At 51.9% G+C, this 18,980-nt stretch overlaps 7 protein-coding genes across 7 annotated transcripts; 3 read left to right on the top strand and 4 right to left on the bottom strand.

Moving 5' to 3' along the window:
• Positions 1 to 365: 365 nt before the first annotated feature.
• On the top strand, positions 366 to 1,603 carry EV422DRAFT_569637 (cation efflux family-domain-containing protein; the record flags this gene model as incomplete). The annotated part of the gene is made up of 3 exons (XM_053072785.1): positions 366 to 869; positions 934 to 1,231; positions 1,302 to 1,603. The coding sequence occupies 3 exons, from the start codon at positions 366 to 368 to the stop codon at positions 1,601 to 1,603; spliced, it is 1,104 nt and encodes a 367-aa protein (XP_052923543.1).
• Positions 1,461 to 3,844, bottom strand: EV422DRAFT_172931 (Alg9-like mannosyltransferase family-domain-containing protein). The gene has a single exon (XM_053065097.1). The coding sequence runs from the start codon at positions 3,624 to 3,626 to the stop codon at positions 1,776 to 1,778; it is 1,851 nt and encodes a 616-aa protein (XP_052923542.1). The 5' UTR covers positions 3,627 to 3,844; the 3' UTR covers positions 1,461 to 1,775.
• Positions 3,834 to 5,560, top strand: EV422DRAFT_602002 (uncharacterized protein; the record flags this gene model as incomplete). Its single annotated transcript, XM_053073712.1, has 5 exons — positions 3,834 to 3,840; positions 3,911 to 4,089; positions 4,165 to 4,243; positions 4,341 to 4,934; positions 4,994 to 5,560. The coding sequence occupies 5 exons, from the start codon at positions 3,834 to 3,836 to the stop codon at positions 5,209 to 5,211; spliced, it is 1,077 nt and encodes a 358-aa protein (XP_052923541.1). The 3' UTR covers positions 5,212 to 5,560.
• Positions 5,561 to 5,594: 34 nt separating this feature from the next.
• On the bottom strand, positions 5,595 to 11,310 carry EV422DRAFT_498747 (uncharacterized protein; the record flags this gene model as incomplete). Its single annotated transcript, XM_053068041.1, has 10 exons — positions 5,595 to 6,002; positions 6,108 to 6,214; positions 6,283 to 7,611; positions 7,939 to 8,752; positions 8,849 to 10,065; positions 10,156 to 10,234; positions 10,301 to 10,400; positions 10,460 to 10,573; positions 10,644 to 10,762; positions 10,981 to 11,310. 10 exons carry the CDS (start codon positions 11,308 to 11,310, stop codon positions 5,595 to 5,597), a joined length of 4,617 nt encoding a protein of 1,538 aa, XP_052923540.1.
• A 231-nt stretch (positions 11,311 to 11,541) lies between these two features.
• EV422DRAFT_172844 (uncharacterized protein) lies at positions 11,542 to 12,701 on the bottom strand. The gene is made up of 4 exons (XM_053065096.1): positions 12,186 to 12,701; positions 12,009 to 12,060; positions 11,854 to 11,926; positions 11,542 to 11,780 (listed from the first exon to the last, which is right to left on the bottom strand). Exons 1-3 carry the CDS (start codon positions 12,616 to 12,618, stop codon positions 11,884 to 11,886), a joined length of 528 nt encoding a protein of 175 aa, XP_052923539.1. The 5' UTR covers positions 12,619 to 12,701; the 3' UTR covers positions 11,542 to 11,780; positions 11,854 to 11,883.
• A 948-nt stretch (positions 12,702 to 13,649) lies between these two features.
• Positions 13,650 to 14,298, top strand: EV422DRAFT_498838 (ribonuclease H-like domain-containing protein; the record flags this gene model as incomplete). Its single annotated transcript, XM_053068048.1, has 2 exons — positions 13,650 to 13,887; positions 13,958 to 14,298. The coding sequence occupies 2 exons, from the start codon at positions 13,650 to 13,652 to the stop codon at positions 14,296 to 14,298; spliced, it is 579 nt and encodes a 192-aa protein (XP_052923538.1).
• A 270-nt stretch (positions 14,299 to 14,568) lies between these two features.
• Positions 14,569 to 16,117, bottom strand: EV422DRAFT_498868 (P-loop containing nucleoside triphosphate hydrolase protein; the record flags this gene model as incomplete). Its single annotated transcript, XM_053068049.1, has 5 exons — positions 14,569 to 14,718; positions 14,776 to 14,861; positions 14,936 to 15,197; positions 15,258 to 15,794; positions 15,851 to 16,117. 5 exons carry the CDS (start codon positions 16,115 to 16,117, stop codon positions 14,569 to 14,571), a joined length of 1,302 nt encoding a protein of 433 aa, XP_052923537.1.
• Positions 16,118 to 18,980: the final 2,863 nt, after the last annotated feature.

Below are 18,980 nucleotides of genomic sequence, written 5' to 3'. Positions count from 1 at the left end.
GGATAACGGGATCCGTGTTCATGACCCATGGTCGCTAAATGACCCTCGGTACCGTCGGAACCTCCAAATGTCCAAGTATTCGGTACACTGGCGATTTAAAGTTAATTGTCCAAAGACGTCAGGCAGACTAGAAAAACTTCCAAAGGCTCGCATCTCGTCCTGGTTCCTCTCTCAAGACAGCCCAGCGAGGCCCCTGCCCAACTTCGCATAAGTGCTGGGCGAAGGAAACCCGTTATCCTTCCACACAGCTTTCCGGCATGACGTCGACAGTAGAACTGACCGATCTGTCAGCAAACCCTCAAATCATCACCAGCCCTAGACTATCGCTCCAAAGCGCACGCCACAATGCCTCGTCGATGGCGGTCATGAGCAGCAGTCTCTCAACGCCTGTCGACATTGACCTCGAAGTCGTCAGAGGAGGCGAGAGTGACCCTCTACTGCTTCGTCAACGGAAAGTCTCGGACTCGGAGCTCGAAAACCTCTCCAAGTCGGGAAAGAGGAAGCTATCGAAATTTTACGAAAAGCAGAATGAGCTCATCGACGACCTTCTTCGTCCGCCAGACGTTGTAGAGGAGGGAGAGGAGAGGCGTCTTCTGAAGCTGAAGATTGCGGTATATGGATCCGTGGTCGCCAATGTGTGCTTATTCGCACTACAACTCGTCGCAGCCGTCTTGTCTGGGTCTTTGGCATTGTTCGCCACGACGGCTGACGCTTTCATGGATTTGGCATCGTCACTGGTTCTCGTGTTTGCTGGAAAGGCCGCCTTGACGGAGAACCCATTGCTATACCCTACGGGCAAGACCCGAATGGAAACAGCTGGAATTCTGATCTTTTCTATCATGATGGGAACATTATCTATTCAGTTGCTGGTAAGTCTTTGATACTTGTGTATGCGATACGATTGACATCTGAACTAACGCTTTCCAAAATGAGATCGAAGGCGTACGTACACTTATATCCGCATCCCACGACATCGATTTGTCCCCGATCTCTATAGGACTCGTTGGAGCAGCCATCGGAGTCAAAATCGCCCTGTATCTCTATTGCCGAACCTTGTCGCAGTATCCATCAGCGAAAATCCTGGCGCAGGACCACCGAAACGATGTGTTTATGAACTCCGTCGGAATCTCACTTTCGATTTTGGGTTCCAAAGTTGTGTGGTGGCTCGATCCTCTTGGCGCCATCCTCATCTCGCTCTTGATTTTGCGTTCTTGGTCTAGCACGGCATGGGGTAAAGTTACAGTGCTTGTATCACTGCCATGCATGTGCTACGCAGAGTCTAACCTTATCGTCTCTTGCAGAGCACGTTCAGTACATTGTGGGGAAGACCGCGGACTCAGCGTTCCTGCAGAAAGTAACCTATATCTCCATGACCCACGACCCGCGAGTCAAACAAGTCGACACTTGCAAAGCATACCACGCCGGGAACAACTTCTTCGTCGAGGTCGACATCGTTCTACCACCCGATATGCTCGTATGCGAAGCGCACGACATCGCAGAAGCGCTACAGAATAAGATCGAAACGCTGCCGAATGTGGAACGGGCGTTTGTGCATATCGATTATGAGACAAGTCATGCTCCCGAGCACCGAAAGGCTCGCTAGCGATAGATATAATGTACAATGTTGGCGAAGAACAATAGATACAGTTACTTGCAATAAACGAGCGTAAAGGCGCAACGCCGGCCATGCGTGCCCAAACTCTCAGTTAGCGTCGTAGCACGAACAAAAATGAGAAGTGTGCAGCGTCTATCGAAACAGAAGAAACAGGCTCAGCTCAAGGAAAAACGGGATATCGTATGCTCTCCAAGATCCATAATTTAGGCTCCAAGCGAATCATGACCGGGATCACAGGGACATCCCAGACCGAGAGTGGCCGCGTTTTCGGCTGGGCTACAATAGGGTCGTCGTCAAGGATCATCAAGGCCGCTCTCGTCAGCTTGTCTTGTCGTAATACGTCGCCAGCCCTGTGGATAACATCTTTCGCCCAAGCCGTCAGACCCCCGGGATACCTCTCGAGGCCGGCATACCCATAGATGACCTCCACAGGTGTCCACGCTTCTTGGTTGAGCTCGTCCCGCAAGCCCAAGTGAAAGTGTGGATCGGCGGTGATCAGATGTGTGAACCCTTCCTTGAAATATTCCTCTGGTGTGGAGTACGTCTCGTTCTTCGAGTATCTGATCCTCCGATCCTGTCCAAACAACGACGCACCCGAAATCGCCGTGGGTGCATCAAGATGAACGTAAGGCCTGTCGGCTTCGCTTAGACTTTCAGAGGCCGCGGTGGGATACGGGTATATATCGTGGTTTGCGCGGGCCAGCGCCTCCCCACCAGGGTAGTTGAATGACGAAACGTAAGCCATGAAGAACGACGCAGCGAAATGTGCCAGCACATAAAACTTGAGCGCGAGCACAGCGGAACGCCGTGTTTTTCGCCAGTCCGCGCTGGGCCTACTGATGTGTGCGACGGCCACCCCTGCCATTGCGTTCATGATCGGTAGCGCGTAGATGATGAACCTCCATTCCTTGTGCGGAAGGAAGGAGTACAGCGCTACGAACGCTGCGACGGGTACGGTGTACCTTCTCGTTCTCGGTTCCACTCCGAACGCGTAGGTGACAAGGGGAATGCCCAATGGAGACATTTTGGGTAGCAAACGCGAGAAATAGGCATGGTATGGCATAACACCATACGCTTCCGACCCGTTTTTGACGGTGTTGAACTGAAATACTGACAGTTCCGGCCACGTAACTTGTTGCCAGAACCAGGAATCCACCACTGTTGTGATTAGGACCGAGAACTGGCCGGTTTTCATCGCATGCTTGATCACCGGAACGAAAGGGGTGCGGGTGAACTCGCCAATCAAGATTGCGGCCGTCAGCAACGCTACATCACATCGAAACACTGCTGATGTGAACACGAGTAGCGCCGTCATTTTCAACGCATATGGTTCTCCAAAGCTTTCTTCCTCAATGTCAGTGGGCATCGTCCGTGGTGACCCGATCCAGAGCGCAAATGCCGAGTTCACCAGAACGAATGCGAATGTATTCGGAAGAGTCCGTGTTCCCCAAAATGTCAGATGAAACTGTGCCGCCGTGAACGCCCCATACCAGTTGGCGGCAACGGGCCCAAAGTCATTATGAACCGCGCGACGGATACGCGCAAGCGAGATGCCAACAGCGAGGCCCAATACGCCGCGGACAATGTACTGCCATGTGAATAAAGGCATAGATAGCAGCTTCAAGGGATACGTTAGGCAGTAAATGACGAGAGGACCGACAAAAGTCCGCGGCACAACTCCAGGGTATGCGAGGTTGTCAAAGATCTGCGGGTTCTGGGGCCCGTGCTCGATCAGGTCGTAGGCGGCTTGTAGGTTGAACGACTCTTCCACCTTCGTATATGGCGCCAGGTATAGATAGAAAAACAGAAGTCCTATGGTGGCCACGTCCCAGATAGATATTATGGGTCCAGCCTGAGCCGGCCTCGCTCTCCTCGACACCCGGGTGCGAGGTGTCGTATTTGAACGAATGGAGCGCAAAGAGGAGGTCGTCGCACCGGCGCTTTCGTCGCCAGACGGCCGCCGGCGGCGAAGCGTTTGGTCCGCCTCGAAAATCGACGCACTGGCGGACATTGTTGTTCGAAGGGCGAAGTGTTGGGAGGAGCGATATGTAGGCTGCCTTCCCTACAGCGGAATACTCGAATAACTAACTCTTTTCCGGACACTCCAGAGTCCAGACCCACCAGCAGGCGTGGTAGCGTAGATCTAGAGTCCAAGTAGTACCCTGAGTAGTACCGGTAGGGGAAAGTTGGGAAAAGTCCGGGAGATGAGAGACGAGTTATGAATCGTCGGACACCGCGTCGGACAGAGCGAACTGTTTCTCTTCAAAGTTCTGAATTCAAAAGTCGAACCCTCAGTGAGTCGAACCATCGAAACCAAAACTTCGAAAACCGAAGACAACTTGGACAAGAGGAGGCCTTACCGCCTGGTCGATGTCCTTTGGCGAGAGAGCCCTTCGGCGTTGAGCGTGGATGGCAACTTGGAAAACGACTACGCATCCTTTGACGTGGATCATCCATCTCTCGAACTCAAAGTGGTCAATCCGCTCTTCTCGCTTGCGTTCTATCACCCCTATCACCCCGTCAAGTCTGGACGTTCCCGGACTGAGTAGCTCCTTGCTATATTCACCGCTTCTACGTTCTTCTCGACGTGCCGCTCCGTTCGAGAAGAGCAGAGCCGGCTGCAACAGCGTACGGGGTTATCGTAAAGGGTCATTCCGCTTTGAGCGCCCCGACCTCCAAAAGCATCAACCGGCGCCTCATCGTTCCTCGAAATACCGTCATGCAGAACGTTCTGACGAAGACTTATTGGAAGATGCGTGGACAAAGGCGAATCCATATCTCGATCTGATCGACTTGATCGATCCATCCCCGGAGGCATACGGCCATGAAGACTTCATCCCCGAGTACTTGGCTGAGGTTTCGGAGTTCATTGAGATGGCCAAGGGATATGCAGACATCTCCGAAAGCGATCTATTCGAGTTCTATGAGCCATCGGTGGACGTCTATGCCACCGCTGCTGGAATTGGAAGTGGGGACGCTAATCCTAAATCGATGCCTTATCCCGGAAGTTTAACGGACGCAGATGAGAAAGATGGAGATCCTATAAGTCGAGATCAGGACATTTTACTTGCTTCCGCAGAGTTGGGGCGCGACCCCCGCCCTGAGGACATAGCAAAGTCAAATGTTGCGATATACGCTCCCCGGATGCCGGAAGGTGTTCAGCTGATTCACGCTGTGCAGGTGCCAAGAAGCAAGGCTGTCGAGCCGGATTGGTGTTCGTTTTACGAAGTCCCTACCAGCTCAGCAAATGTAGAAGAAACCCGCGTTGGTGGTAGCGGGGACCTCGTTAAGGGAAAGTTGAAAGCCGGGGAGGATGAGCGTAAAGATCAAATGCCGGCAGCATCCAGATTCTTGAGCGATTACTTTCCACATCTGCAGCGGCGGCGGCGGCGGCCACGAGGAAAGACGCGGAGGGAACATCGGCAAATGTTGGAACGTGCAAAAGATGCCAATTCGGAGTTCAGTCTGTACGCACGTTCATTGAGGGCAATCACTTGGGCAAAAAAACGCAACCGACGCAACCGGCGAGGGAAGGCGGAGGTGCGCAGGAGGCGAAGATCAACTTCAATCCCGCTCGGTACCGATTGGGGCGATAGCTTGTGGGGTCCACGTTAGGAAGTTTCACTAGTGTAGTGCAGGAGAAAGCCAGGAAGAATGAACCTTGAAGATGTTCTTCATAGGAGACCGCAATTTCGATCATATTTACGTTCTGAAGACATGAATGATATAAACCAATCAGCCCATTTCCTATTTCTTTACGCTAATCTTGAGCTTGACAGACGGCCGAGGGGCCCCAGAATTTGGGGGGACGTTCTCCTCTCGGGCACCGCCCTCAACTTTGACTTTCTTGCGCTGACCATCATCCTCCCCGCCTTTCCTCTTCCGCTTGGAGTTAGATTGATGTTGCTGTAAATGGACTTGATCGGTGGCGGACGTAGCTGCGTTCCCGCTCCACAATCCGTTGCTTGATTCGCGTGTATTATCCATACGCTTCTTGTCCTTCTGCATCCCCAACCGAAAGATTTAACAACCAAAAGCGATAGTGTCCATGTAACAAACGAATTCGTACCTCTGTGGAATCAGATGCGCCCTTTATACTCTTCCACAATCGTTTGAAGTATTTCTCCGTTGCCACCCCGCAGTTATGCCCGTAACTCGACTTCTCGTTATAGGTATAGCAGTTGTCAAAGAGCAGTTTCATGTCAGCCTCGAATTCATTCAGCAACAGGTATTCATTGGCATCCAGTTTCCCGCGCATCGTCTGCAGATCGATTGGGTTCTTGACTTTGAGATGGTAGTCCGGTAGCACGAGCGGATCGACTGGGACGGTGAAGATGCCCGCACTTTCGAAAGCGCTAACCGCATCGAGAGCTTTGCGAATTTTAGCCTCGTCCGTCACCGATAACGGACGCTGCGGTGGCAGTACCGATGCGGGACGCGAGGGAGCTGGGGATGGGCCTCTTGCGACGCTGGCCGGCGTCGTCTGCCGTACCGCAGCCTTCGCGGCTGTTTGCGAGGTCCCTTGTTGAACTAATAGCTTTTTCCAAGCTTTTTTGAATTCTGCTTCCAAGATCTTGCCCTGGCCATAAACCCAGTCCTCTTTAGAAAGCAAAAGTGAGAAAAAAAATCATAGTTTTGCGTATTCTGGCCGGGGATTATGCACTCACCAGGTAGGTTGAACGTGAAGCAATTGCTGAGCATCAACTCCACATCAGCCGCAAGCTGAGCCGGCGTCACATACGACCCTGAGTCCAGCTTCTTCTGAATTGTGCCCAAATCCATCGGATTCTTGATCACTTGGGTGTAATGGGGGATGTTCAGCGCAACTGGATCTACGGGCTGCAAGAAAACTGCTGCGGCAGGATGTGCTTGCAGTTTTTGAAGCAGGCGTTGCAAAGCCTTGCGGTCCCCGGGTTGTAGCTCCGCCTTTTCTTCCGGAACAGTTACGGGAGGTGGGGGGCCGATTGGGGATGGAACCGCCGGAGGTGTGTGGGGCGCTGGGCTAGCGGGAAGGGAGCCAGCGTTTGACGACTTCTTTGAAATTGCTGTCCCTTTCGGCTTCGTCCAGCTCTGTTCAAAGATTGTTTCGAGGGTTTTGCCCTGAGTATACACCGGATCACCAGGTCGGTTGAAAGTGAAGCAGTTGCTGAGCATCAAACGGACATCGGCCTCAAAGTCCCGCAACGTTTTATACCGCTTGCCCTCCAATCGTTTACGAATCGTGTGAAGATCCATTGGTGACTTGATGACTTCATGGTAGTACGGGTATAGGACTTTGGAAACCGGTTCCAAGAACGGCTCGGCGATCGGACCGGCATTCGATAGTTTCCTCAATACTTGAGAGCATTGCGCGTAGTCGGCGGAGGAGAGTCCTGCGGATGGAGGTGGCGTACCCACCTTGTCGTCACCCGTCGGGATCTTCGAAACCTTGTTGGCTGCATTCGAAGTCGAGTGGTCGCGCAGATACTTGGCGCGCTCATTCCATGCCTTCGAAAAATCATGCAAAAGAATCTTGGAATCGTTATGGACGAGTGTACCGGGAGGATTGAATTGCAGGGAGTTATTCAACATCAAACGGACATCTGCCTTGAATTCCGAGGGTGCGTTGTAGATCCGCTGGTCAAGTTTCGACTTGATGGTTGAAAGATCCATCGGGTTTTTGATCACTTGGGGATAGTTAGGGATGTTAAGGGCGACGGGATCTACAGGAGCGTAAAACCAGTACGCAACAGGGTTGCCGTGAACAACTTTCCACAGCTTGAGACACATATCGAACTCTTGTGCAGTCATTCCACCCTTTGTCCCTTGGAGCTGTTCCGCCGGCGCTATCGACAACGCAGGTACTGAGGGCACCACGAGCTCGCGGACAGGTTCTTGCGCTGGATACAACTCCCCCGCAGGAGGCGGACTGGGCAAGGCAGAGAGCGGTGCAGCTTTTTCTTCTTGCACAGCTTGCGAGGCTACACGCTGGGCCTGCTCCGCCACCGCCATCTCAGCTGCCGCCGCCTCCGCCATGGCCGTTGCCTTCTTATCTGCCAGCTCTTGCACGGCCTTCATGACATCCGGGACGACAGACTCTTCAAAGAACGTCTCAAGCTTCTTTGCTTGTCGATACGGGTTACTGTCATCCACGTTATACTCGTAACAATTGCGAAAAATCAGCCGAATGTCAGCCAAAAACCGGTTGATGTCGTTCGCGTAAACTCCGGTGCTAGCATTTCGTCTCGCGCTTTGCAAATCCATCGGCTTCTTTATGATGCGATAGTACTCTGCGTTCCTGAGAGCGTCGACCGGGAACACAAACAGAGCGGAGGACCCGTGACATATCAAGCGATCCAAACACTTTTCGCAAATCGCCAGGAACCCCGCATCTGGAGGAAGGAGTGGCTCCGGGGGAGGTTGCGGCTTCAATTTGATTTTGTGGTCGTCGAGCTTCCTGCGCTTGTTGCCATCTTTGAGTGTCACTTTTTTGGGTGGCAACAGTGCCATCTCGTCCTCACTGCCACTTTCATCATGAGGTCTCTTGATCGCCATTTTAATCTTCAGCTTCGTATGAGCTCCTCCATTGACGCCGTGCGTTTTGTCCTCAGGCGCAGGGTCGTAAAGATATTCACAGAAGCGGAGTAGGTTCACTCTGATTCGATGTTCCAAGGTTTTGGCAGAATTCATCAATTCCCACACGATGCGAGCCGTATCAGGCTGAGCGGCGATTTGCCAACGAAGGATATCGAACTCGTTGATGTTCGCCCCTGCGCCATTCGATAAGGGATCTCCAGCCCCATTCTCCGGAGTCACCGCTTTGCCTTCCGCGACCAGGACTTCAACGTATTCTGCTAAAGCTTTTGCCGCATGATAACGCACATACGGTACGGGATCATCGGCCACAACGGCCAGTAAGAAGCGCGCGACCTGACTATACGCCAGGCCTTTCAGGAGAAACAACCCATCTATTCCCATCAATCGCACCCCCAAGAAATGGCCTTGCCGTGCGTGTTGCAGGAAAAGGCCCACATCCACAGGTATGAGTCCAGCCAGCATCCATTTGAGTTTGACTCTCAGTGTTGCAATCGTGACTGTGTTATGATACGACGGGATGAAACGATCCAATAGGCACCGACGATCGATTTCTTCCAAAGCCTCCTTGAAATACGCGGCCTCGTGAATGTCGGTAACCGCACGACTGACGGTAAAGTCTTCGTCGTCGCTATCCCCACCGAAGAAGAACTCTTCTACATCTCCGGACGTCGCTGAAATGCGTGGCGCAACGATTGGCGGTCTCCTCGGTTTCAGGCTGCTTTGCGGTAGAAAGGCATCACCAAGGGCCAAAATCAGGTTGGCCATGAAATAGTTATCGGAATACTGGTTGTTCGTATTGTCATTGAACTTCAGTAGGTTGAGCAGCAAGCGCTGACAAGATTTCGGTGCATAATCGTCGTCAAGGCGTATTGTTCCGAGCGCACTGACAATCGACTTTTGCACATAATACTCTTCCAACTCGGTGAAATCATGGGACCGGGCGTAGATTTCGCAGGAACCCTCTTTCGGTACGAAGCAGTAATCGTCAATGTATTGCTGCACCAGGGCTCCTTCACTGCCTTTGACGGCAAGATCGGACAGGCATCTGGCCAGAACCGCTGCAGCCTGCATTCTCAATCCGTAATACGACATCTTTCTGTTGATGAACTCGCTCAGCACCGTGCACGTTCCCGTAGACGGTAGTCTGCTGAGCCCAGCTATTGCATCCAACTGCGCATACACGTCTTTGTCCTTCTTCAACTGAGACGCCCACATGAATTCGGTCTGCTCAAAGTCCTTGACGCAAAGCCAGTCGTTGTCAGGATCCAGGCGTATCCACTCGAAATCCAATCTGTCAGGCTCCTCATCATGCCAGTCACCCTTCGAATCGGCATTCTCGCCTCTCATGTCATCTGCTTCAACAGGTTCGTTTTGTACAGCCTCCTGCTCTTCGCCTGTCCCTTTCTTTCCCCTAGGTCCAGTGACGGCCTTTCGCCTGATTCGTTTGTACTTCGTGTGATACTGGATATCATATTGTTTATCCTGCTCTTCCAAGTGGACCTCAGTGTCGTAGGTCCCACCAGGCTCGTGGATTCGAATCATAAAAGGGCCTGAGAACCGCGCGGTACTGCCGATAATCCCTCCATTCACGTTCTCCTGATGGAATCTGAACTCAACCGCCATCTTCTTGCGATTGAAGTTGTATTTGAAGCTGAATCGGGGACATCCGCTGCCATATACCCACTGATCAGCGAAAGACTTCAGTTCCCCTTTTCCAGTGAGCTTCCGCGCCAAACGAAAAAAATTGTGGGTGCTCAACCCATTGGGGAGCTCGCCATTCGAAGCTGCTGTAAGCGTTGTCGTGATGACTTTCCGTAGAACGCCTTTGCCGAGTTTCCGATCCAGCATATGTAGGACAACGTAGGACTTGAGACCTACAAACTCAGATCGCACCGAGGACCAATCGTCGTCCGGATGAAAGTGCTGCAGGATAAGTGGATCGACAGTCGCGTGGTGATCCCCACTCTGTGTGTCGTCCATGGGTATCGGGATGGGGGACAGCGGGGGTTGGTTTACATCCAGCTCGCACACGCGTTGCATGTCCTTCGTGAAGATCGGCTCAGACGCGCGGAAGAGAGGCGATGATCCTCACAACCTTCGGGGCCATACCTTTCTTAAACGGAACTTGTATTCGTTCTTTCCAAAAAATCGTTGTAAGAACAACGCGACAACGTAGTTTGTCAATCCGACCAAAAGCCACGTGTCAGCCCTAATCCGGACGGCGTTAGCTTCCAGCAGGACGGTCCAAGCGGATCAGTCTCGGCGTACCATGATTTAGGCACCAAAAAGTGACCAAACCACTGAGAAACCAAGGCCCGGCAAAGCAGGCGCATGCTCTCGTACGTTTGGTCTATAATATGTTCATGAAGCAAAAGATGCGAACTAGGCATGAGATGTAAATTTGTCAGCGAACCGAACGACCGACCGGGTCTGACAAATGCCTGGTGCTTACCTGAATAATGATATAGTGGCGCCAGTGGCTACTGGATTGTATGTGTCTTCCAAAAATATTTGCTTGTAGGACAAGTAAGGAAACGGTACGCCGAGATATTGTTCAAAATAATGTAAAGCCTACAAGGAGGGGTTATGAGTCCTTCGCCAGTCACCTGGAGCTATGCAAAATCTCCTACCTGTGACATGAAGCTGACGGTATAATCTACATGATCTTCTCGTCCTGGGAGGCAGAAAGCAAAAGCTCCTTCCGAGGCGCTGTCCTCTTCCCCATCTGCTTCCGCCGTGTCCGTCGAATTTTCCTCAGGCGATTCCTCCCTTCCGTCCTGAATTTGGACCCGAGACTTCTTGAACCACCCTGGTATTGGTATAACCTCGAACGGTCCCACGGCAAACATGATGCTTGAGGCCCCAATTGGTCGTCTCAAAGAGAAGCGACAGATCTTTTTGGTGGGTTGCTTGGGATGCATCACCTCCTCTTCCGGTTCTCCGGAGCAGACGACAATCATCGACCTATCGCCGATGATTTCACCCGTCTCCTCATCGTCCTCATCTGGCACACCCTCCTCATAATAATGTGGGAATGTGTGCCGTAGCGTAGCAGGGATGATGATGCTGATATCCCACGTGCAGGCTTCCTGATACCGATCTATGCATGGAATCCACATACGCGTCGAAAGTGCTTGGTTGTGTGTGTACAGTTGTGGAAATCTCTGTAAAAAATTCGCATTAATACCGCCTCGGCAACTACATCTGGCGAGATCCTTCACCTCCAGTGTCTTTACATCCTCAGGTATGACAAAGTGAATCCCGCCATTAGGATTTCTGAGACTGAAGTCAATGCGTATGACGATAGGGCTTAGGGAGATTAAGCTCGAACGATTCGCTTCTCCTGTAGAATTTCCATCATGGGATTTGATCGAGGGAGTGAATTGGGGAGCCTGCTGTTTCAAAATCGGCTCTGGGATGTCGATGAGCAATTCCCCTTCATCAGCTTCTTGCAAAGCATAGATGTATTGCTGTCGGTATTCGTTGTGGTGATGTGCAGTTTTCAGCGTTGATGGCGGGACGACGGGTGTCAGAGGGTCATCATAGGTGTATTTCCCTGGTAGCTCATTGACCAAGACATTGTGGATGGCTATGCAAGCGAACACAGGGGTGCATATGAGCCTCACCGAGTTTGACACAATGGCATAATCCCGTTCACATACTGATTTGCCGGCTATTCAGCCGTATTTGCTTCAGTTCGGCAAGGTATGGAAGGATCGTGAGGACGACGTAGCCCTGTTCCGACACGATCGGGTATTTCGGTATTAGACATGTTGAGACATGGGATATGCGCAAAGAAGCCAAGTAAAGAACACACATGTATGAAGCGGTTTTCAAAGTCAACATCCAGAACGACTTTTTGGTGAGATGTGTAGATTCCACGCGACAATAGGTAGACGGCATAAAGAGAAGAAAAAGAGGGCCCTGGTTAGGACAATAGTCCACTTGGTATCTGACACTATGACTATGGGAGGGTTGGCCATTTGATACTTATAATTGGAAAGGCTTTTGCACTCTGGGTTTATGTGCGTTCTCCGCTGGACCGGCTGCTTTCTGCATGGCTGCCCTATATACAAACTTCGAGGGCTGTGTAGCCGCAGGGAATCGACGTCGATGAGTGTGAGCGACGGGTTTTGCTGGATATACAGGTTGGGGGTAGCGCTGAGGGTCTGCTTGTTCCCACGGCGATTGTCACAGGGTTCCAGCACCTGGCGCTGCAATGAGGGGCTGGTCCTTTTATGCTTTTTTGTGTCCGGGTTAGGGTTCGAGCGGTGTCCGCGAATTTCAAGAGCAGTGCTGGTCTGACTGCTGGTCGACAAAATTCCTCTTCTCGGATGTACTGTACCAACGAAAAACCAACACACAAACACACTGGCAAATGTCCAAGGTGCCCGCAGCAACAATGGTGAAAAAGACTTCGGTCTCATCCAACTGGAAGAAGCTCAGTGCGGTAAGCTTTTTCCCTTGCTTCTCAATTTCACCGACGAGCCTGGTGCTGAGTTGAATTGTCTCGCAGACCTTAAAAAAGGCGGGAGACAAGCCTTCGAAAATCAAGAAGGCACTCACGGGTGATAGGAAACATGTCAAATCGGTTGTGAAGGCCGGTGTAAAATCAGTGCCTGCAGCAGCAAAGCACGTTCTTACTGGTGACAAAAAACTTGTCAAGACGAAAGGGAGTACCACGGGGAAAGCGGCGACCGCAACAGCGACAAACCCATCCACGAAACCACGGAAGTCGGAAGTTCCGATATCTAATGATTTTAAGCCGATGGCCAAGACGTCTATTGCCGCTTCGGTCAAAAAGCCGAAGAACGCACCGGAACCGCAGCAACCTCAACCACCAAAGTCATCAAAGAGGAAAGCTGCCGAGGTGGAAGATGCAAAGGGCGAGGAGTTTGTAGACACTCTCTTCAAACCAAAGAAGCGGAAAGTCACAAAACCGACGAAATATGACAAAAAATCGAAAGATGCACAAAAGCATGATGGCGCTGTACCGGAAAGTCAAAAGTCTGCGAAAGACTTCCCGGACGGCATCCCAGACGTTGATTCTGAGGGATCGGATTTTGAGATAGCTGGAGGCTTCACGTCGTCTGCCGTTCTGCGCAAGGCCGCCCTGCCCTTGGCCACCACCAACGAACCGGAACCTGCAACAAATGCCCTGCCGACAAAATCGATTGAAGACTGGTATGAAGAGCTGGATGACGGGGATGTTGCGGGGACAACTGCGGTTCTTGAGGAGGAATCGAAGAAGGCGAAAGAGCTACTGCTGAGAGATCTGCAGATTTTGGATATGGTGATGGACACCTCGCTGAACGCTGTCGACAGCGACGACGAGGATGACGAACCAGCACGCAAAAAGTCTAAAGGGGCTGCCATCACAGTGGCATCCGTTCGGACGAGCGGCGAACGTGTGTTTCCTACTCTCCCCAGTGGGACGAAAAAGTCGGCGGAGGCCATCATGGACGCCGCAGCGGATGAGGTGTCGGAGCACGCGAAGAACAAAATCGGGAAGTACATTGGGATGGATTGTGAGATGGTGGGTGTCGGTTTGGACGGGGATCAATCGGTACTGGCACGGGTCAGTTTGGTCAACTTCCATGGCCATACGATTATGGACAAGTACGTCCAGGCGCAGGAGACCATAACGGATTACAGGACGTTTGTCAGTGGTATCACGCCCGAGCTGCTGAAGAATGGTGAGGACTGCCCTGCGTTGTAACTTCCGTTCTCTTCAAGCATAGCTGACCATCGCTCCTTTGTCTGTAGCCGTTCCATTCAAACAAGTACAGCAGGAAGTGGCAGACTTGATCAAAGACCGCATCGTGGTCGGACACGCCTTGAAAAACGATTTCAACGCCCTCCTACTCACCCATCCACAACGTCTCATTCGCGACACAGTCACATACAAACCGTTCCGCGCTCTCGCCCGCGGGCGGTCTCCGGCTCTACGAAAACTGGCGAAGGAGCTGTTGGGTTTGGACATCCAATCCGGCGAGCACTCGTCTATTGAGGACGCGAGGGTTGCCATGCTGCTTTACCGGAAGGAGAGGGTAAAGTGGGAAAGCATGCTGCACAGGAAGGGGGCCATCAAAGAGCAGGTGCAATAAGGAGTCGGGAGAGTATTACTTCTGTAGAATAGTTCGTTTCACCTTTTTTGGCATCAAGGCGGTATGGGATATCCTCCTCACATCATTCCACGATCCTAGCAGTAGCTATCCGTGGGGTATAAAATTATGACAACTAAATTATCTATCCAATCTATATGAGAGCTTGGTCCATTCAACTCTATCGTTTAGCCTGCGCGGCTCTGAAGTCTGTTTGTAGCCGAGATCAAACCTATGTCAGTCTGAGGAAAGTGTCTGGGGAGCATCATCGGGCTACTTACAAATAATGTCACCGTCTTGCACAACGTAATCCCTTCCTTTCTGCACATACTTCCCAGCATTCTTCACCGAAGCTTCCGAGCCATACGATCGCAAATCGTCGTAGCTCATGACTTCGGCCAACACAAATGATTTCTCCAAATCCTACGGTAGCATCAACAAGTCAGCGAGAATCTTTCTTGCGGCTGGAAAGAAACGTACTGAATGTATAACGCTAGCCGCTTGAGGTGCTTTGGTGTTTGCTCTTATCGTCCATGCGCGGACCTCATCGGGGCCCCCGGTAAAGACTTCAAGCGTTGGACCGAATGAGAAAGAAGAGCGAGAACGTTGGGCGAAAAAGGTCATCACCACCGCCACTCACAGTATTGCAGATTCAGCGCGTCATAGCCCGCGAACGTGATGTCGGGCAAGGCCGATTTCGCCAATTTTGGTGCATCGTATTTGTTGGAGAGCGCCGTCAAATAGGTATTTTGTTGTATTTTATTCATTGCTGCTAGTGTTGTTTCCAATTCCCCCGAGAAAGGAATCAGCAGATCGTCCGGATGGTTTTGCCCAAGGTAGCCTTTGAGGACTGGCATCCACGGGTTTGACATTCGTATGAAATCTTTCTCTGATATGTTGCACTAAGGGGACAGTCAGTACGACGCCTTACTTTTCGGCAAACCTGAGAAGCAATTTCGTACCAGGAACACCGCCGGCTTTGCGGTCAGAAGATGAAGGGAGTTGATAACCTCGATTTCCTCATCACTCCAGTTGCCGGAGCGAACTTCCTTCTTCTGTCCAACCACCCACTCGTGGACTTTATGCAAGACATCCAACTCCTCCATCTTTTTCGCACTATTCTTCCCAGCTCTGGCAGATTCCTTCTTCTTTAATTCCAGCAATCTGTTCAGCGAGTCGGCATCCTTCAATCTCAACTCCTCTTGAATGATTATTAGGTCCGAAATGGGGTCTATCCGACCTTCGACGTGGAGCACATCGCTGGAGTCGAATCCGCGGCAGAGGTGGAACAGTCCGTCCACTTGCTGAATGTTGCTCAGAAAGGCGTTGCCCAGACCAAGGCCCTCGGCTGCCCCTTTGATCAGGCCGGCGATATCCGTGACACTCAAATATGCCGGGATCGTGGATGCCGGTTTATAGAAGTCCACTAGCCAATCGAGCCGTTCGTCGGGAACGGCTACGCGCGCCTCGTTAGGGTTTATCGTGCAAAATGGGAAATTCTACAAAACGATGACATTAGAAGGTTCGAAATCTTTAGCCACAGCACTTCACTTACCTCGGCAGGTACCGCGCTATTCGTGAGCGCATTGAAGAAAGAGGACTTGCCGGTGTTTGGGAGCCCGCAGATCCCCATTTTCAGGTTATTCCCCGGTCGTCCCAAAGTTGGCTTCACATCTTTCGGCTCCTTGGCCGTCCGGTCTTTCTTAATCGTGGAGTACTGCCGCCGCGTTGCTACCCTTTGAGAAGAGCACCACTGCCGCACTGTTACCCTTCGAGCCCAGCACCCCGGAGCCGGCGCCGCTCTAAACCACGAGCCCAACATTGAGTGCCGCTCTAGACCACGAAGCCAACCTTGCAGTCCTTGCAGTGCCGCTCTGGATCACAAAGCCAACCTTGCAGGTTCTCGCTTTCGAATGCTCTGGCGAACCCTTCAGTTTCAATGGCACGCAATGCCTTCCCATTGTTCCCAAGTTCCCCAACCTCCGACGACAAACAAAACGCGTGAACGCGGTCTTCGACTTGGCGACGGCGCGGTATGGTATGGCTCCCAACTGGATGAAGGGCCAAGACGGGAAAGTTCAATTGTCTTTATGCAAGAGGGCGTGGCGTAATCAAATGCGGCAATTCCGCAATTCTACATACATTAGCGCAGTCTGGACGGATGCGCTCATGTGCACGCGGTCGTGCCTGCCCTCCTGGTTTTCCACCTGTGTGAAAGGGCTCCTTTCGGAAGCCTCGCGCAGGACACGAGGGATACGGTCTTGGTGTCGGCTGTCCAATCACCCTTGCAAAAGAAACGCCACCGCTTACCGTCCGTACATTAAACATTGCTCTTGCCGCTGAGCTTCTGCAAAAGAAGTTAAAAATCGGCCTGGTGAAACAAAATCGGCCTGGAGCAAATTTCGAAGTCTTCCTTAGCAACTCAAAAATTTAACTCGATCCTGTGGATGAAATCGTCTAAGCGATAGTTGTCAAAGAAAGTCTCAACCGATAATATTATCCACCGCTCGTATCCCGGACTCGTATGTCCAACCCTGTCGAACGTCTAAAGCAACGGTTCAAATCCCGGGTCGAAGAGGGGGGTGTAGGGCCTGGTCCTGCTGCCCAGGAGGCCGACTTATGGCGGCGCCTTTACTCACTATGCAGCGAGCTTGATACGGCGGTCCCTGTGGCTGAAGCGGAACGGGAGCGGGCAATTGAGGATCTAACGTCAGCGACTCAATCCTTGGACTTGACAGCCGAACTGGAGGACCTATGGCAGCTTGTCGAGTCTTTTGCTTCGGTAAAAGCCCCGGAAAGGCTCTGCAATGCCGCCCTGAGGTTCTTGAAGACTTGCGTGCATAGTAAGCAGGTTCACGGAGAACTGCTTCGCTTGTCCATCTTCAAAAGGGTCATCAGCGACGAATGGGGCCGCAGATTTCTGGACGTCCGCTTGGACATCTTGAAGTGTCTAACGAACGATGGTCGTGATTTACGAGAGGCGGAGCAAGATATATTCAATCGCTTAGCTCAGTGGATTGATGAGGCGTCCGCTGCCTTATACCCTGCTGGTGTCAGGGACCTAAAGTCACCCATGTCGGAGGCAGCTCATCACGCCATCGAAGATCTTCAATTGGCGCAAGTCAGGAGCCTTCTGAGCTTGGTCGTCAATGTAGTCAAATTTTCCTTCATTCGCATGCATGGGTCGCAGATATCACAGGTTATGTCGTCAGCTTGCTCGATAGCATCCCGAACGCCCGATATCGACCTCATTCGCGATGTGCTGATGCTTCTTGATGCCGTGGTCCGCTACGGCACTGTGCCGCTCACCGCTATACCCACCGTGACTGCTACTCTCGTACACACTGTCAATGCGGATCTCTTGACCCAGCAGAGCTGGCAGATCATGAGGAATTTGTTGAAGTCTCACAGGGCACGGCATATCATGAAAGAGTTATTCACATTTCTGACACGGAATCCGAACACATCCTCCGTTGCGGCGTTGGGCGCCCGCGGTGCAATCTTTTTCATCGGGATGTCGAATTGGGGCTCGCAACGCGTTAAGAGTTTGAACTGCCGCTATGTATATCTCTTACCTTATCTGCAAAGAGCAACGCAGTGGAAGAACGTCGTGATCGACACGGAAGTTCTCCTGGCGATACGGGGTTTAATCGTGCAGAATACCGAGACGTTGACCGTTTTGGATTGGGAGGCCATTGTGGACATTTTGGGAGGAATATCGGCTCACTTGGAAACAGGGTCTGGGGGCCAGGACGTACCGGGAGGCGAGCAGTCCGAGTCCTTCATGACCTTGTACAACAACATCCTGGAGCTGGTACTCAAGATGAAGTATCTGGAACAAGGCAGCATTGTAGGGCCGAGAGTTTTGGACATATTACTCAGATTCGGGCCGCATTTGTCCGATATAGCAGCATACCCGATGATAGAATACCTTTGCAACATTATCAACTATGCGGCGTACTCTGACATGGTTCAAACAATGGCAACCCTTTTGGACGTCTTTTTCCTCCGGGAAACTCGGCCGAACGTCCGTTTACGTGTGCTTCATTTACTCCGGGACCGATACGCTACCTCGTCGCCAGTCGAAGAGGAAGAGCTTTTCGATGTTGTGATCACCCCGATGCTCCGCAATCTGCCGAAGGAGACCAACTTGGACATCTTCCGGCTGGTGGTTGACTTCCTCGCCAGCCAGGTACGCGATAGCACCGAGAAGCAGTTCACCGCCATCATTGAAGTTTTGGTTCAATGCTCGCTGAACTCTCAGTCCGACGCGGTAGCGAGCATCCTGATGCTCGCAGAGTTGCTCTCCGCCATGGCTGCTCAGACGGCAGTAGCTGTCACTCCGGGATCGGGAACGGTGCCAAATCGACACTCTTTGTACGCAATCAAGAAAGTGTTTGCGATTTGCGAGATCTGCGCCAAGCAGCGGGGTGGCAGAGGATGCTTGCTGATCTTCAAGTATCTCGTCCGAATACCGACTTTCCACAATTGCCCCAAGCCGGTTAGATTGGCTTGTCTGAAGTATCTGCTGGCATTCCGAGCTGGTGAATCTATGACGATGCTGCTACCGTCATATTTGGACGCAACCCAGGCCTCGTCAGTCGATGATAACGATCCGGACAATCCGCAATCAATGGAACCTCCGAAAACGCTGGTCCTGTGCCCATCATTGTCCTGCTCTTCCC

Source organism: Fimicolochytrium jonesii, assembly GCF_025526975.1.
Source record: "Fimicolochytrium jonesii strain JEL569 chromosome Unknown EV422scaffold_21, whole genome shotgun sequence".
Lineage (NCBI taxonomy): Eukaryota > Fungi > Chytridiomycota > Chytridiomycetes > Spizellomycetales > Powellomycetaceae > Fimicolochytrium > Fimicolochytrium jonesii.
Note: the sequence above shows the minus strand (reverse complement) of the source record. Positions and strands in the feature narration are given on the sequence as shown.

What these genes read in the sequence shown, in the direction of transcription:
- EV422DRAFT_172931 (XM_053065097.1), bottom strand. Translation starts at nt 3,626, where the DNA reads ATGTCCGCCAGTGCGTCGATTTTCGAGGCGGACCAAACGCTTCGCCGC.
- EV422DRAFT_172844 (XM_053065096.1), bottom strand. Translation starts at nt 12,618, where the DNA reads ATGAGACCGAAGTCTTTTTCACCATTGTTGCTGCGGGCACCTTGGACA. An exon ending in GTGCAAAAGCCTTTCCAATT is followed by an intron (nt 12,061 to 12,185) that starts ATAAGTATCAAA and finishes TGGAATCTACAC; the next exon opens with ATCTCACCAAAAAGTCGTTC. An exon ending in TTGAAAACCGCTTCATACAT is followed by an intron (nt 11,927 to 12,008) that starts GTGTGTTCTTTA and finishes GTGTCGGAACAG; the next exon opens with GGCTACGTCGTCCTCACGAT.